General features: G+C 41.7%; 1 protein-coding gene across 3 annotated transcripts in view; it reads left to right on the forward strand.

Annotated features, from left to right (window-relative positions):
* CORIN (corin, serine peptidase) overlaps positions 1-18,466 on the forward strand; it is a 142,690-nt gene that overhangs the window by 10,723 nt on the left and 113,501 nt on the right. For all 3 annotated transcript variants that reach the window (XM_088660908.1, XM_035112248.3, XM_088660909.1), the window contains one exon: positions 16,487-16,631. In XM_088660908.1, coding sequence (XP_088517034.1) covers positions 16,511-16,631 — 121 coding nt within the window. In that variant the 5' untranslated portion in view covers positions 16,487-16,510. The remainder of the gene's footprint in view (positions 1-16,486; positions 16,632-18,466) is intronic.

Here is an 18,466-nt window from a genome sequence, read left to right on the forward strand (position 1 = left end):
ACTGGAGGAAGATTTCTAGTGGGGTGCTGCAGTTCTCTGTCCTGGACTTTGTGCTGAACAGCCTTTTAATAAATATTTAGATGAAGTGGTGGTGGAAAGGTGATACTTATAATACAGTGGTACCTTGGTTTAAGTACACAATTGGTTCCGGAAGTCTGTACTTAACCTGAAGCGTACTTAACCTGAAGCGAACTTTCCCATTGAAAGTAACGGAAAGTGGATTAATCCGTTCCAGATGGTCCGCAGAGTACTTAAACTGAAGCGTACTTAACCTGAAGCGAACTTTCCCATTGCAAGTAATGGAAAGTGGATTAATCCATTCCAGACGGGTCCGCGGAGTACTCAACCTGAAGTGTACTTAACCCAAAGTATGAGTGTAATTGGTTCTGGAAGTCCGTACTTAACCTGAAGCGTACTTAAGCTGAAGGAACTTTCCCATTGAAAGTAATGGAAAGTGGATTAATCCGTTCCAGATGGGTCCGCGGAGTAAAAGTACTCAAACCGAAGTGTACTTAAACCAAGGTATGACTGTACTTTACACAAAACTGGGAGATATAGTGAGCACCTTAAAAGATGGGAATAAAATTCTAAATGGCCTTGATGGGTCAAATATAACAGAATGAAATTCAACAGAGATAAATGCAAAAATCTGCATTCAATTCATATAATTAATCAAAATCAAATGTATATGATGGGGAATGACTGGTTTAGCTGTAGTGCATATGAAAAAGATATGGGCTTGTATTCAATCATAAGCTGTCCACAAGCTAACAGTGTGATGTGGCTGCAAAAAAAGACTTATGCCTATTTAGTCTTCTTTAATAGAAGTTTCCACGCACAGGAAGTAGTAGTTCCACTTTATCCTGCACTAGTCATAACTCAGCTGACGTACTGTGTCGAGTTCTGGGCATCACAATTTAAGGATATAAATAAACTGGAAAGGGTTCAGAGGAGGGCAGTGAAGATGGTCAGCAAAATAAGTCCTCTAAGGGAAGGCTTAAGGATCTGTAGATGTTTAGCATAGAAGAAGGCAAGACTGAGGGCCGCAGTCTGGGCTAAACGGCCTACAAGAAGACCCTCTACTCCAACTCCAATTCTATGGTCACACAGATTTAGGTATAGATTCAGGGATTGATCCTACCGAGTCCCAATATCTCACTTCCTCCCCACACAGATATCCATACAAATTCTTGCCTCAGCCTGTCCCAGAGGGCAGGACTAGATCTAACTGACTTGAGTAACATGGGCAGGTAGATTGTGTGGTTGGACATTAGGGAAATACCCTAATGAGCAGCAATGAGACCAGATAACAGGGGGAGTGATGAGTTCTCCTTCCCAGGAGGTTCTTTAAGCCGAGACTGGACAGCCATCTGTTTGGGAAACTCTAACTCTGGATTTCCTGCATTGAGCAGGTGTTTGGGCTAGACCAGGCATCCCCAAACTTCGGCCCTCCAGATTTTTTGGACTACAATTCCCAGCTTCCCTGACCACTGGTCCTGTTAGCTAGGGATCATGGGAGTTGTAGGCCAAAACATCTGGAGGGCCGCAGTTTGGGGATGCCTGGGTTAGACGGCCTACAAGAAGACCCTCTACTCCAACTCTAATTCTATGGTCACACAGATTTAGGTATAGATACAGGGATTGATCCTACTGAGTCCCAATATCTCACTTCCTCCCCACACAGATGTCCAGAGTAGATTTTATAATAAGTGCATCACCATGCTGGAGGGTGGGCGTGCGGGCGAACAGCACCTGTTGGATTTGTGTCCATTATGCATCTTAAAAATGGCACAGAGCTGGGGGTGCGGGCTGAACCTCAGACGTTTTTGCTCATCCCAGGTAACAAGATTATTATTTTTAAAAGCCACTGGTTTCCTCTCCTACCACAGTTAACCACAACAAAAAGCCTCCAAGTATCTGATATTGGGGGTGGGGTGGGGGAAGTTTACCTGTCAGAAAAAAGGGGATGCCTGCTTGACAAGTTTGCCAGGTTCTCTGTGATTGCAGTAGGATGTACTGTACATAAATCTCACAGGTGTGAAAAATTTCCCCCTAAGCATTCGTCTCAGTTATTGGGTGGAGGGGGCACATTAATCCGAATCGCAAAATCTAGAGCAGCAGCAGCTGCGTTAGACTGCAAATTTACAACGAAAGCTTGCAGCGCCTTAAAAGGCAGCCAAACCCATGGAGGATTTATTATTATACAGTACTATAATAAATATGTTGATTTTTTTTTAAAAGCATCTGCTGCTGTTTCCTGCAGAATTGGCAAACGCACTCCAGACCCTGCTACGCAAAAAGCTTATTTGGGCCGAGGGGAAAAGTTTAGCAATTAAGAGTTGCTGGTTCGAGGGGTCGAACCAGCACACGGAGGAGAGAAGTCTTGTTATTCAAGCCCATGTTTAAATTGTTACCTCAGCAAAAGCGCGGCAACGGGAACAGGAGGCGGGGGGGCTGCAGTCGGAAGACGAGAAGGGGATTCCCTCAGAGATGTCGGCTGAAAGAGAGACCTGACCTGTCGGTGTCATATTTCCCCCCCCCCTCTTCCCTGAGGGGGGAAGAAGCGCACAGCAGCCGGCCGGGGCAACCCCGCCGCTATAAATAGCGGGAGCGAAGCTGAGATGTCAGATTCCCGGGGCCTCAGCGCTTCCCCCAAGAAATGGAAAGTCTGAGGTTAAAAAAAACAATTTAAAAAAATGTCGCCGTAAAAATAGAGCGCCCGGGGACGCCGGCCGGCGCCGCTGAGGGAAGAAGCCTCGCTCCAGTCATGGCCCTCGTGAATCCCGAAAGAAGCCCTATTTCCCTGCCAAAGCCTGCCGTCGAGTTTTGCTTCACGTGAGGACATAAGAGCCTGCATTGGCCCTGCTTCGTGGCCAGGGGGCATCCAGGGAGGGTAGCCATTGAACAACTGCGAGATACGAAACTTTCCACATAACTTTTTTGTTTATTTTTAAAGCTTCGTATGCTTCATTTCTGTCAAAGCCTGACTCTGACTAAGTGTGCATGCACACGAAAGCTCATACCAAAATAAAAACTTAGTTGGTCTTTAAGGTGCTACTGAATGAATTTTTTAATCCTGTAAGGTTGTCATATTAACCCGCCCCCCCGCCAGTGAAACTCCTTTCAGGATCCTTTCAGGATCACCACCACATGGCTTGTAATCTAATGGATTCCATGAGCCACGAGGTCACCAAGTGCCTACCCAGCTGCCCTGTTGTCTGGTAGGTGAAACAGGGTGGCCAGACCAATTTTTTTTTAAATAAAAAATATTGCTTTATGGTAGTTTACTGTTACCTCCTCGTTTTTCTGCGTTTGCAAAATCCAAGAGGAAACATCTACAAAGGTAAATGTAACTCAGCAAATTGGTTTTTACTCTTCTATTTTCTTTTCTTTTTTATGCAACACATTTTTAGGAATCCCGCCATGCACACTTTTTTTTAATGGGAAGTGCCTTTTGTTCAGGTTTTGTGTGTCTTCTCTTTCCATATTTGCCTCGATATAAAGTTTCAGTTTGGAACAGAAATAAAGGCATGTAAGCAAGACTAAACTGAAGAAGGGCTATGCCCAAAATAGATGTGGTGAAATGTTTAGAGGATGTTCATGTTATTGTATAGGGTGGCAATGACCAGGGCCAGAATAATCCTGGTCAGACCATGCAGGCCCTAAAAGCAAGAGGAACTCCATTTTGTATATTCAATTCTAAATCTCTCTGCCTCTGATAGAAAGCAAACAGGCACAGCATGTTTGCACATCTAATGCAAAGATCTAACCACACACAGCACTTCTAAGAAATTCTAGCATAAACCACAAGAGCAAGAGGATGTAGCCCACCGCAAATTATAAGTAGAGCACAACCACAATTGTGCCTGTAAAATTCCACATAGACACGTGTATGAAGGTACCAGGTACATAACGCCACCTAGTAGAGTTGGGCGGGTGACTTTGCATCTTGGGGTGCTCTCTCTTGATTGGTTGATGAAGTACTGCAGAAAGGCTGATCTTCACTTCACTCTGTCAAAAAGGTATAAAAGCACTCTGTGTATGCCCATGGGTCGGGCAGAATGAGAAACTCATTCTCACTGCCACCATTTATTGCAATAAATGTTTTAATAAATCTGTTTTATAATATGTACAACTGCCTGAGATTTCGTCTGGTCAATTTGGGAAGCCAATCATCCATATTACATTTCTGGTGTCCTTACATTTCTGGTGCCGTGCGTGACTCGGATGAGGGCATTTCCCTGAACCAGAGGCAGTCCCCTTTTGCCCCACTGGACAGGGCGCAGATTCCTAACGGCGCCTCTGGTCTGGTGCACACCGGCAGACTTTTTCCGGAGGATCAGAGGTGGCCCTTGAGTTTCCGTGCCCTGGACAAAGAGGCAAAAGGACCGAGGTTGGAAGGGAAGAACAGGAAAAGCCGGCTGGGGTAAGTAGAAAGGGAAAAGGTACCTTGAAGGGAATTGGCCCCCTTTAATGAGGGGAAGGGAGATCCTGATCACATCTCCAGCGTGTTGGTAGTACTCAGTTAATTAGAGGTCAACTGGGAAAACCATGCGCTTTGGGTAAGAGGCAAAGGGAGGAGGAAAATGTGTATGTTAGTAGTCAGTAGGGAGGAGGTCCCCTGACAAATAGACATTTAGGAAACAAGGAAAAACTGGGAGGTAGAGTGTGGTAAAGTGTCCAATACATGGTATGTGTGGCAAAGTTTGCAGTGCATGCTCTGGTTGAATGAGGGGATACTTTACAGGGCCATAAATGGGAGGAGTATGGTCAAGAGGAGGGAAAAATGTGATTTCCCTAGAATTCATGATAGATAAATTCATAATGCCATAAAAGAAATTTAATTTACAAGTCCTGCCAACAACAAGTCCAGAGAAAAAGGGGGTGTGCAAACCAGTATCCTCACCCCAGAGAGAAGAAAGGCATTTTGAGAAAGAAGATGAAGAGAAAGGCAGTGGTTAAACAGCAACAAATAATGGCTCAAGGACCAGTGAGGAACCAGAAGGGGTTCAAAGGTCACTGGTGAAGGTCAGTTGCTAGGACGGAGATGTCTCGGTCAATGTAAAAGAGGAAGGAAGAGTGTTCGGAGAAAGATGGGACAAGGGGGTCCCAGCAGAAGAGAGTTCGTCGGTTTGGCAGGCATGGCAAAGAGCCATGGTCAAGGTGACTTAAGAGTTACCTGCATCTGGACTTTGTTATAAATATAGGCACCCAGTATTCTGCTTTTAAATATCCTTGAAACAGCCCCCCCCCCAAAAAAAAAACCAAAAGAAGCATCAGACTGATTTTATGCCTAAAAGGGCTGTACAAACAGACAGCGGAGGATTGGTTCAGAAAAATCATCTCTGCAACCTTTAGAATGCTATTCACCATACTAGAAATGAGGCTACCCCCCCCCACAGGAAACTGACAAAATGCCAGTAACGGTGCTCAGAAAATGTTTTCATATGCTTCAGCTGGCTTCAAAAGAAAAGAAAAGAAAAAAATCATGTACTTAAGTAGTTCACAACGCAAGAGACAATAGATTTTATTTGAACAATTATAATCTTTTCCCCAAGTCCTGTTGTAGCTGTGCAGACTTTAGTTTTTGGGGAAACTTACAAGAATGGGGAAAAAAGAGACATTTGAGTCCTTCTAAAAGCAAACTACGTTTAAAGGGTTTTACCCTCCTACCTGCAACCCCATTTCATATGTTTTTGTGACAGCAACGTTGGAAAATTTGTAGAACTGCATATTTTAATGAAATGAATGTTTATCAACTAAAGAATTCAGGATAAGGTAGAAGGAAGTTATACTGAATGGAGATTTGTGTGTAAAGACATTGTCTGTTTGAATCTAACACTACCATTGGAAGACAGGCTGCGAAAAATCTCAAGCAGTCTCTCAAACCTCCGGCAGAGATGTGTGGCGTAACCCCCCTTATTTGGTTACACAAGCGATTCTGCATGATTTGTATTTGCACAACTTGCTTTCTCCTGCAACCTGCACTTAGAGACTGTGGCTGTGCCTGGCTGGTGTTGCCATTTCGGACATTCTATTGTGTGACATTGTGTGACCAAGACCGTTGCTGTGAAAGTAGGGAGAAAAAGATGTTATGCTTTGGAGGTCCACGTTTCAGCTTACAAAAACACTACTGCTCTAAATGCTTTGACTTTAAAAAATTTATGTCTCACGGAAACAGCCCGTTGCTACAAAGCAGCTGTAAGTTTTTTCTTCTTCTAGAAACCACAAGACTTTGCATAATTTGAAAAACAGGCTTCAGTATCCTAGCAGAACTCAGCCGTCGGCAGCTGGATGGGAGGCAAATACGGATTTAAAGGACCCCTCCTCAACCCTGCACATGCATGAAGTTCTGTGGAAGGAAAGAGAAACCACGGGGAGATCCTGAAAGATGGACCAGACGTGGAATCCTGTTGTAAGCCTTGTGAAATTCGGCAAAGACTGCTGTAAGGCACTGCTGCTATATCCCAGACAGGGGCGTAGCCAGGATCAAAACTAGGGGGGGGGCAAGCCATGGTCGTTCAGGGGCGGGGCCAAGGCACGGAAGGGGAGGGGCCATGAAGTGGGCGGGGCTAAAGGGCCAGCGGGCCTGATGACATCGTGGCGGTGGCAGCAGCGGCCACCTTGTGCTTCTGGGGCTGGTAGCGTTGGCGGCTACCCTGCTTGGCTGGAGAGGACGGGAGGGTCGGGCAGGCGAGAGGGGGTGGCAGGGCGGGCGAGGGCGAGGCAAGACACGGCTGCAGCCACGACGGCTCCGAGGCGTTGCTGCATATCAGCATAATATTTCAACCATGGTTCAAGCCCCACCTTAGGAAAAAAATCCTGCATTGCAGGGGGTTGGACTAGATGACCCTTGTGGTCCCTTCCGACTACAATTCTATGATTCTATTGATATATTACCATAGCATATGCATCATTCTGCTTCTTGAATTGTCCTACTCCTAGGCATAGCATCCAACTCCTAGAGGCCTAGGTGCCCCCCCCCAATTACTGGTAAATACCGTATTTGAAAGAGTCATCCCCCCATGTTGATGGGCTTTCTATGTGGGGCTTATCTGCCTCCCCCCGTATTTTATTAAGGATGGAAGAGGGAGGGAAGGAAGGAAGGAAGAAATTGAGAGAGAGATAACTCATATTTGTGGGTGTCTCTGGATGACGCTGTGATGCTGGAACTCTGCAGCAAGAGGACGGGAGGGTTGGGCAGGCGAGAGGGGGTGGCAGGGCAGGCGAGGGCGAGGCAAGGCATGGCCGCAGCCACGACGGCTACGAGGCGTTGCTGCATATCAGCATAATATTTCAACCATGGTTCAAGCCCCACCTTAGGAAAAAAATCCTGCATTGCAGCGGGTTGGACTAGATGACCCTTGTGGTCCCTTCCGACTACAATTCTACGATTCTATTGATATATTACCATACCATATGCATCGTTCTGCTTTCTTGAATTGTCCTACTCCTAGGCATAGCAGCCAACTCCTAGAGGCCTAGGTGCCTCCCCCCCCCAATTACTGGTAAATACCGTATTTGAAAGAGTCATCCCCCCATGTTGATGGGCTTTCTATGTGGGGCTTATCTGCCCCCCCCGTATTTTATTAACGATGGAAGAGGGAGGGAAGGAAGGAAGAAATAGAGAGAGGGATAACTCATATTTGTGGGTGCCTCTGGGTGACGCTGTGATGCTGGAACTCTGCATGTACAGGAGCCTTGTAAGCAGCTTTCTCTCTGCTTGATTTACAGCAGGCACGTCCAACAGGTAGATTGTGATCTACCAGTAGATCACTGGATGTCTGTGGTAGATCACTGGTAGGTCACTGGCACCCCTAAAAAAAGCTCACCCAACATTTTCCTCCTCCCTCAAAAAAGTTGAACTATGACCTGAAGCCCTAAACAAAAATGGGCCTCCCTCCTTCCTAAAAGAAGCTCAACAAGTTTGACCTAAACCCCAAAAAACAGGGCTTCCCTTCCTTTAAAAAAAACTCAACAGCTTTGACCTGAACCCCCCAAAAGGGGGTAGATCACCCCCAGTTTTAAACTCTGAGTAGATCAGAGTCTCTTGGGAGGTGGCCACCCCTGATTTACAGTATACAGATGCAGGAGGAGGGGCAGACTGGAACACCAATGCTTTTTATAAACATCACTGTGTCTGTCAAAGCTACAGCCTCCCCCCTTTCTTATTCACTTCTTTTTAGCCTTGCAGAGCCACCTTAGTCAAATTGAATCCTCTGAGTCTGCACCCTCATTAAATCGCCAATAGAACTCTTAATGCTCCTGAATGCTCATTAACAACTCCCACTTAAGAACAATAGGGTGAAATGGTCAGCTATCAAATCTTGCCTGGGGATATATGCTCCATTGTCTTAACTGCTTAACTACTGGTAGCCACTTTGCTTTATTTATTTGATGTGTTTTTGTTACTGCTGTGTCCCCCCCCCCCAGCAAGCGGAGACTTAGCTGCTCTTGCTAAAGCAAAGCCCTTTCCACTTCAGTTTTTGGAGGGGAAAAGTGCTGGTTATGGTCTGTAAAATACATTATTTTTTTTGCTTCTGGGGGGGGGCAGCTGCCCCCTCCTGCCCCCCCTGCCTACACCCATGATCCCAGAGATGACTTCTCAACTAACTGCTGCCACATCCCAGAGATGACTTCTGTGTGCCATACACACCTCAATGTCCAATACGTGGGGAGATTTCACATAAGCTTTGTATAAATAATAAACTTACTAAAATGTAATTTCTCAACAATCAGCTGAGAAACACGGTCAGAAACGCTTGCATCTTTTCATAACCTTAGAAAGGAATAAATTATGTTATTGAGAACAATCTCATGTTCAATCATTCAGCATCAATGCCTAACAAACTGTAGAGTACTGTATCTGTAAATTATTGTTGATTTGAGACTAAAGACATCATACAAAATTTGAAAAATTTCCCCTCCTCTCCCCGCAACTCTGATTTAAGGGTAATGTTAAACTAGACCCAGTTGAGAGTTATTTCTAGACATTCAAGTATGTTGAATTTCTATGAACCCGTGCAACTGACTAGAAACAGAAATTCTTGTTAACTGTTTTAACTTGTATTAGGACAGCTTCAGATACAAATATTTTAACTAATATGTTATTGTCTGAACCTTGTTAAGCTTTTTGATACTATGGCAAAACATACATTTAAAAATCTGCATGTATCATCAATATTCAGCTAATATTCCCAAGTGCGTGGGTATCTCAGTTCCTGCAGTATGGGACACAACAATAATAATCTGTGGTCATAAATGTTTTTGTCCTAAAATAGGTACCACTGTAATTAAGCAGCTTCCATTTCTTCTTTTCCTCCTTGTTAACAATAATGACTGCTTTTGGAGAAAATCAGGATTCATTATAGAAATTTTAATTCTCCGTTATAGTTCGAGTCGTGTAATGGGATTCCCCTTCAAATGTTTGTTGGGATGGTACCAAAAGGGAACTGCACACCAAAGATATTTTCTCTTCCTGGAATCACTGATGTGTAGTTCCCTTATTGGCATTATTCCAACTACATACTTGTACAGGAATTCCATGCTGCCAGGAATGAGAAAACATATGCGAACGGGTTCTAATTTAGGCTTAAAGTAGACTGTTCCACCCTCTGGAGAATTGAAGGCATAAGAAGATTCAGTTATTCTGCTCCAGTGAATTTATTTCTTTTGCTCCCGCCCCCTACAGAAAGTTGAGTATTACCCTGTTTCTCATATTTTAAGACATACCCATAAAATAAGCCATAGCAGGATTTTTAAGCATTCAAGGAATATAAGCCATACCCCGAAAATACCGGTAAGACATTGTGATAGGTGCAGCAGCAATGCCAGCCGTGGCAGGAGGAGGGAAAAAATAAGACATCCCTTGAAAATAAGCCATAGTGTGTTTTTTTTGAGGAAAAAATATAAGACGTGTCTTATAATATGAGAAACACGGTAGGTCTTACAGAATGAGAACCCTTTCAAAGACTTGTCAGATACCTACATACCAGATAACCAAATTTACTGTGGGGACCCAGTACCCCAATCAAAAATCATCCTTCACACTAACAGTATTTAATATTTTTGTGATTTAGCAAACTTAATTGGAACAGTTGTCACTCTCCCTCGAACCCAAATGATAGTAGCCACAGCACTGGGGTGGGTGAAGTCCAGCATCCTGATGGGGATGCAAATTGCTTCCTCCCTAGTCATCAGATCGATCATTTGGAGAGGGGACCACAACTCCTCTACTCAGAGGGTTGTGTTCGTCCATTTGTGTATCTTGTGTGTATGTGTGAGTAGGAGGGTGGGGGTGGCCACAACTACTTGCTGCTGGCATGTAGCTATTGGAGAGTTAGCCAATAGTCCTCTAGACAAAAAAGTTAGCTACCTTATGACATGCCTTATTTGAACATACTTACCTGCTTAATTTCTCCATGTTATGCAAGTGTTGCCAGGTTACAATCCATAAACTAATGCCATACGTTTTGTCTCTGCCCCCCCTTTTGTGTTGTGTTTTTTCGATCGTAAGCCTATGGGCACGGACTGTTATGTTTTTACTCACAGAACTGTAGAGCTGGAAGGTATCCCAACGGTCATCATCAAATCAACCCCCTGCAATGCAGGCACCACAACTAAATAAATCCTGACAGATAGCCATCCAACCTCTGCTTAAAAACCTCCAGTGGAGTTTGGCACCTTTTGAAGTAGTCCGTTCCACTGTTGAACAGCTTTTACTGTCAGAAAGTTCTTCCTAATGTTTATTCAGAATCTCCTTTATTATAATTTGAGATCATTTGTTTAGTTCCTACCCTCTGGAGCAAGAGAAAACAAGCTTGCTCCATCTTCCATGTCACGGCCCTTTATATATTTGTTATCATGTTACCTCTCAGACTCCTCATTGCCCACCTCCAGTCCACAGGTGTCTCACCTGTTCTCCAAGAATTCTGAAAGCTTATAGACGAGTTCTGACACTACTGTACACCCGCAAGTTCTTTTAACATCCTTGGATGCAGTTCATCAGGCCCTGTATTTGAATCCATTTAAAGTAGCGAGGTGATCCATTACCACCGCTCTTTTTTATATATCTTGGGCTGCAGCTCCCTCCCTGCATCATTAATTCTATTATCACCAGGTTGGGCATTGCTTTCCTTTTGTGTAAAGCTTGGAGGTAAAGTAGATGTGGAGCAGTTCTCCTCTCTGTCGCCCAATAGCATTTCTCCATCTTCTCCACACACAGGATCTACTACTTGCCTGTTCTTTCTCTTGTTTCGAAGATGGCCAAAGAAAGCTTTTAAATTATTTTAATCAAATTATATACAAGGAAAACAATCAGATGGCCTTTCCTAATGTGGAAGCAGTCTTGCGGCTATTTCTTAGCTTTATGGTCACTAACTGCTTGGGAGAGGAGTTTTTCAAGGCTAAATGAAGGGCCACAATGTCTCAAGAGAGGTTATTCGCACTGAGCATTCTGTACATTGAAAGTGACAAACTTAGAGAAAAATTTTTTAATGACGTTTTGGATGATTTTGCTATAAGGAAGGCTAGGGGAAAACATTTTTAGTCTTACTGTATTTGATGGTTGTAGTTTACTTCTTAATATGTATTTTAAAACTAACTGTTTAATGACAACATAAAGTAGATTCTAAAAGTGCCACTGTCAGCTAATCATGATCATATTATTTACATTTCCCAGGCAATATAATTTGTAAACTCAAGTTTTTTTTAAAAAAGAATAACATTACAACTTCATTTTCCTAAAAATTAATGCTTATTCCACAAAGGTTTACAAAGTTCCATTACTGCAGAAGTTTTTCAGTATTTATTTTAAAATTTATGCATTTTTAAAAATCACCATGGTATTTAACAATAACATCTTATGTCTTTTAGAAGAGAAATTGTGAATTGCAGAATTTTAAATACCCGTCTTCATCCTTGGCCTCACTAAATTTTGTTTATAACATTCTTCCATTTTCTTCCAGTCCTGAGGGTGAGGGATTGGGAGGGGCCTCCCAAATGGAGTAGCCTCTCTTCATTTAAATCCGGGCCTGCAAAACGCCTAATAGAATGCTCCACCTAGCCCATGTTTCCCAGTGGCTTTTCAATTCTGTAGCTGTTTAATTGCTGTGACCGTTTCATCAACGAAGATTGCTCTGTTTAAAAAATCCACTGTTTTCTGGACTTAAGGGCTCTCTTGTAAGCTATGTCTGTCTGGAGAGTCGTATGTATATAAGCATTCATAGGGGGCTGCAAAGCCTGAACTTAATTGAGCAGATCCTATCAGCTCTTGGTTGTGGGCAGATCTTATCAGCACTATTTTATTTGTAGTAAGGACATTTTGCTCCTCTAGTTAACAACAGTTGTCCTTGTTTCCAAACTTGAAGCAACTTCTATTTTGGTATGTGAATGATTTAATCAGTCTATTCTTGTATGTATATTTGTGGTTATTGTCTTACTGCCTCTCTTGGTTGGGCCAAATTCCTCAGGGCCTCAGGCAGTTGCATTCAGGGAGAGTGCTCTGTGCAGTGGGGCTATGGTTTGCACTTGTTGGTTTACAGCAGGCTGGGGAACCTGATCAGAAAGTCTGTTTTCTTGCATTTCTCTTCACATTCAGGGACTTTGGATAAATGAATCTTTTTAATAGGAGTTCTGGTCTTGCTGGTCCTCCAGCTTCATCAGAAGTATAGCAGCTTTCCAAGATGGGACTGGTTTTGCAGCCCCAAGTCCAGCACTTCACTAGCTGTCACAGATGTGTCTGCTGCCTTCCTTGATATATCTTTTATGGAGGCCTCCAGTGGTTTTAGAGCCTACTCCAATCTTTAAGCAAATCATGTGCAAACTTTTTAATTTGCTTAGCTAGTTCACCTGTCACTTCACTGAACTGGAGACTAGATGATAATCTCAGTGTTTTGCACCAGGACTGCCAGTTGCTAATCACTGCCCATTAATTCTCTTAATCTCAGCAGTATATAAAAGGTTAAATGTTTACACATCTGCTTATATTTTTTAAAATGAAATATTTGAAATGAATGGAATTATTAATAACAGATGTAAAGATAACAATAGCAGTATGTGAAAACCAGCTTGTCATATAGAATTTCCTCAGCTATTTTCAACTGTACAAAGACATATTTCTTGTATAATTTATCAACATGGTACTAGTTACAGTCTCATAACAAACATAACATGTTGTTTATAAATGAAGACTTACTTATTGAAATGATGATTTAGGAAACAGCAACATTTTGGGACAGTTCATTTCTGTGATTTTTGCAGATGCCAAAAGTGAAAATAAACTTCATCCCTTTTAGAAATATCTGCCATTTTCTGTGCTATTACAATTTGTAAGGTTTTTCTTAAATAAAGAGAAGACAAAATTATCATTATGTTCCACATAATGGAAAAAAGTGGAACAGCATCGCCAAGTAGGTTATTATATCCAGGTTATACTTTAGGATTTTAGTCTACATACAACAGCATGCAATACTGCATATGCAGCCTGAGGCAATGATTAGAGATGCACATTCTCATCAGTATTGCAATGCAGATATAAATAACACCTGGACACCTCAAATCACCATGCATTTATCTCTTTTTTTCTGTGTGTGTGTGTATAAAAAGTTACATTTTGTTACTCAGCACTTATATTAAGTTCTACAATATTAATGACTTCCCACTCACCGATCATCAATGCTTACGGTATACTCAATATTACAGACAATGGCATTTTAGAATTCCACCATATCCAGTTTCATCCTCTTTAACAGGTTTCTCAATATGTTCTGCTATTTTTTCTTAATCTTCAAACCCTGCTGTGGAATTCACCTATGGAAAATAATTTTTTTAATAGACTAGAAAGGGTTTCCAGTCCTCTTTAAAGGATTCTGTTATTGTGTCTCTTATCAGTGCCGTCAGTTTTGCCATCTCTGTATATTCCAAGGTTTTCATCAGCCATTCTTCTTTTGAGGGTATTCTATCATCCTTCGGTACATAGAGATTCCTTACCTCAGTGGTTACATAGATAAATACAGTTTAAGCTTTCTTTGGAATTTCATTTTCCAGTATCTCCAGCAGGAAGGCTTTCTTGAGAAAGGTCAGTTTGAATTTCCCCCTATTATATACCGGTATCGTGGCCCAAAAGGCTGTGGCCTCCATGCAGGTCCACCTCGTGATAGAATGACCCCTCTCAATTCTTACATTTCCAACACTTGTTTGATACATTCTTCTACAATTGAGCTAGCTTCTTTGGTGTTACATACCACCTGTACATCATCTTTCAAGCTATAACATGCTGTAAATTTCATACATGTTTTCCGAAACTTTTTGCAGGCAGTAGTATCTATATTGTGTCCAACATCTTTTGCCCACTTAATCATTTTTTTAATGTGCACAGGCCTCTATTGATGATATCCATAGGTGTCTTTGTGTTCCAGAAGATTTTTATTCCTCCTCCACACCCCCAACAGACTCCTCCTTATATAATGATTAAGAAAGTCTTTATGTACTCTGACTTTTTCATGGAATAGGAATGCCACCTATGTATTCTATCAATTCCTCCCAGATCCTGTAATCTAATCTTCATTAATGTTACCCACTCTTTTAACCAAGTTAAACATGCTGCTTCATGATGCAATTTTAAATTTGATAAGGCTAAGCCTTCTCTTTCTTATACATCTGTTAAATTATTGAAACTTATTATTGGTCTCTTCCTTTGTCAAATAATTGTAGTAATGTCTGTTTGTCATTGTTTAAAACATATTACTGAATTGATTACTGGCACTGCCAGAAAGAGAAACAACATTTTAGGTAACAACATTCTTCTTCACCACTGAAATTCTACCCATGAGGGACAGATGCATTCTTCGCCATCTCTGTAAATCCACCTTAACAGTATTCCATATTTTCACACAATTGTTTTGAAACAACATTGCATTTTTGTCAACCAGACCAGGCTCACAAGAAAACCGGTCTTAATAGCTTGCTTCCATACACATACTGCTCCCTCAGTATAGTTTCCCTTATTTTGTACTCGTGGCTTTGGAGTTCACATATTTTCAGAACTATTTTACCCCCTAAATATTAGCCACATTTATTATATAGGTTATTAATAAAAGTGATATCCTGTAATAGGATTTGTTTTAAAAATGAAAAAATTGGAGGACTCTTTTAACTCTGCATTATGTTGCATGGTGCAACAGAGAAAATAGTGGAACTTCTGTTCCAAGTTATTTCTTTCTGAGTTTTTTGTCTTTACTCATTTTTTTCAAAGCAAATGTTTAATGCAAGGATTAATGCTTGTCCATCATAGATACTTCAGTTCATAAGAATGCCAAAGAAAAAAAATAATTTATCCTTTGTGGTTTTTACTGAAGCTATATATACATCAATGTTTGAAATTTAAGAAAGCAACAGCAGAGTTTACTAAGCCCTAATATTCACCAATAACTATGTTGAGCTTCTGATTATCCTTTCCAATTCTTCAAAGAAGACTCCAAAACAATTATTGTCATTCATTCACTGTTTCCATTGTAATGGACAAACCAAAACAATGAAATTGTCTTCAAAACCTGGGCTAAATCCGCACATTCTGAATCAAAAGAACCACAGGAAGCCTTGTTGTGAGGACAAGATAGCAAGTTGATTAACTGGACTGGGAGAAATGCCCAGATTTTGCGGGTGGTAAGGAGGAAGGGGATACCGTAGTATTAGGTTAGGGAAGAGGAATTTGTTTTTAAGGATGAAAGAATACTCACTTCCCAGGTTTGGTTGGTGGATGGCTGGAGCCTGTGAAAACCACTGGATATACATTAGAATGAACCATGTAGTTTGAGTCAGTATTGTGGACTTTTATAAGAGTCTTTTATATTGGATTTTATGAGAAATATTGTCCTTATTACCTATAATTTGTCTGCCAAAGAATGCCTCCATATATTGGGCATTGTTTTGGCAGTGGGTAAATGTGCCCTCTTTTTATCCCATCACTGTTTGCCTCCAGCTAGTACAAAATAAATCTGTTTTAATGTTCTTGTTGTTCCTGCATCAGAAATTGTATGATTTGAGGAGTTGTATTAAACAGACCCACCATCTGGGATTAATAATCTTGCTATTCAAATAAACACATTGTAAAAGGTTGAACATTTGCCCTACAATCCTAGGAAAAACAAAAAACAAATATAGACTCTTTTTAAAAAGGAAAATGTATTTTATATTAGCACTTCTAAATCTTTTAGGACAGCTGTTCGGCTTTTGAGCCCCTCAGTATATAGATTTTTTGTGTTTCCAGAAAAATATTTTCCCTCTCACAGTCTTCAAAGCATTTCGGACATGCGTTTCCTTATAAGAGCATGTTGTCCAATTATCGCAAGTGCATCATAAATTAATTTAATAAATATATTCTGTTGAGTATATTTTGCCTTAGTGTCACTATTATGTCATGGAGTAGCCACACTTAGATGCAGCTTTTATGTTAGAAATTTAAAAACTAGCCTTCTCTGTGTTTCAGGTCCCTGTAACAGATGAAGATAATATGGAGGATGGTTGCTCTCAGAAACTTGTCTCTGCCAAGTACCTTCGACTCTTGTTGCTAATATTGATTCCATGCATTTGTGCTCTTATACTTTTGCTGGTGATCCTTCTTACATTTGTGGGTAAGTACTACATTCATACGTTGTTCGGTCCCAGCTCCTGCCAACCTAGCTGTTTGAAAGCACGTCAAAGTGCAAGTAGATAAATAGGTACCGCTACAGCGGGAAGGTAAACGGCATTTCCGTGTGCTGCTGTGGTTCACCAGAAGCGGCTTAGTCTTGCTGGCCACATGATCTGGAAGCTGTATGCCAGCTCCCTCTGCCAATAACATGAGATGAGCGCCGCAACCCCAGAGTCTGTCACGACTGGACCTAATGGTCAGGGGTACCTTTACTACATTCATATGCAAGGACAAAAAGATCACTGCAACAAACCTTGCTGGTAATTTAATAATGTAAAGTAGCACCGATAGTGTTCTGTAATTTAAGAGAAAAGATGTTCAGTTATTAATTTCTTCTCTTGCTAGGCAAGAGGAATACTGCATTAATAGTTGCATATTTTGGGGTTCCATATCTCTGACCCATGGGTCACTTGATAACCTCCTGTGCTTGCACAACGTCTGAGCTTTAATGTTCATGAGAATCCTGCATTAAAGTTCATCGACCTGGGATGATCAATCAATGGGAAGTTAGCCCATTTAGGAGAAGGAAAGGTCTGATCCTAAATCTCTACTGCCTTGTGGGATAACTTTGGGAGAAGAAAAGGCTAAGGAGTAAACCCTACACAAATCCGGAGTGAAGTCCCTAAGACGGTTGGATGGCGCTTGGTACGCCTCTTTCTGGCAACTCCTGCAGCCAAGCTGGTGCTAAACGTATTGCTCTGCTTTTCTTTGGGTCACATCAGCAAGGCCAAAGGGGTGTGTGTCTTGTTTTCTGGGCAGCCCAAGACCTCCATACACACTGTCCAGGCTTGTGCCCAGGGGAGGCCACTTCAATGTTGCGAACACAGCGGTTTGACTTCATGCCTACAGGCTCACTCCATTGTCTCTCAAGACAGATGGATGCCAACAACAACATTAATGGCACTGTTTGCTGCTTCTGGAAACCTAGCATGTCAGGAAAAGGATTCTAGCCTCCGTTTACAGTTTATGATATTATCAATGACACAAAAATATACGGGCACAGAGTATATGTTGAGAATAACTGATTAAATGAGAAATTAACTGATTAAAGGAGATATTTACTTAACACAGGGATGCGGAACCCTTTTCATCTGAAGGGCTGCATTCTCTTTTGGGCAACATTCTGAGGTCCACATGCTAGTAGCGGGTGGCACCAGAGGCAAAAATGTATTTTTTTATCTTTGTATGATAGGTTAGTTTCTCACATGTGCCCCTCTATCCTCCTTCCAGACAAGCAAGATGCACTGTCAGAATTCAAGGAAATTCTGGCCTGGCAAAAATGCTGGGACTGCAAAGCAGGTACAGTCAGGAGCTGGTAGAATTCTGAAGGACAGATAGAGAGGAATGAAGAGTTGCATTTGGCCCATGGGCCTGGCATACACTGCCTCTGACTTAGGAAAAATAAATAATATAAATTCTGGCCAAGTGAACTATTAAAACGTTGGAAGCAGCCATGTTAAGTGACTGAAAAAATACCACACAAGTAAAAGAAGACCCTTCAATAGAATCCTTTGATCCCATTGAAATTAGTGGGAAAACTCCCACACATTCAAATAAGCATGAACTGAGGTGGGGAGGGAATGGCACATTTTGATCACACTATTACCTCTGCCAAATGTCAGGAAAACATTTTGCTTACTCTGTTTGGACCTTAGGAGATGATTTGCAATAAAAACATTTTTATAGCCTCTGCATTTTTTATTTGTTTAGATGAGCAAAAGAATCCTGCATTGCCAGGGGTTGGACTGGATGACCCTTGTAGTCCCTTCCAACTCT

The sequence above is a fragment of the Zootoca vivipara genome, chromosome Z1 (assembly GCF_965207765.1).
Source record: "Zootoca vivipara chromosome Z1, rZooViv2.hap1.1, whole genome shotgun sequence".
Classification (NCBI taxonomy): domain Eukaryota; kingdom Metazoa; phylum Chordata; class Lepidosauria; order Squamata; family Lacertidae; genus Zootoca; species Zootoca vivipara.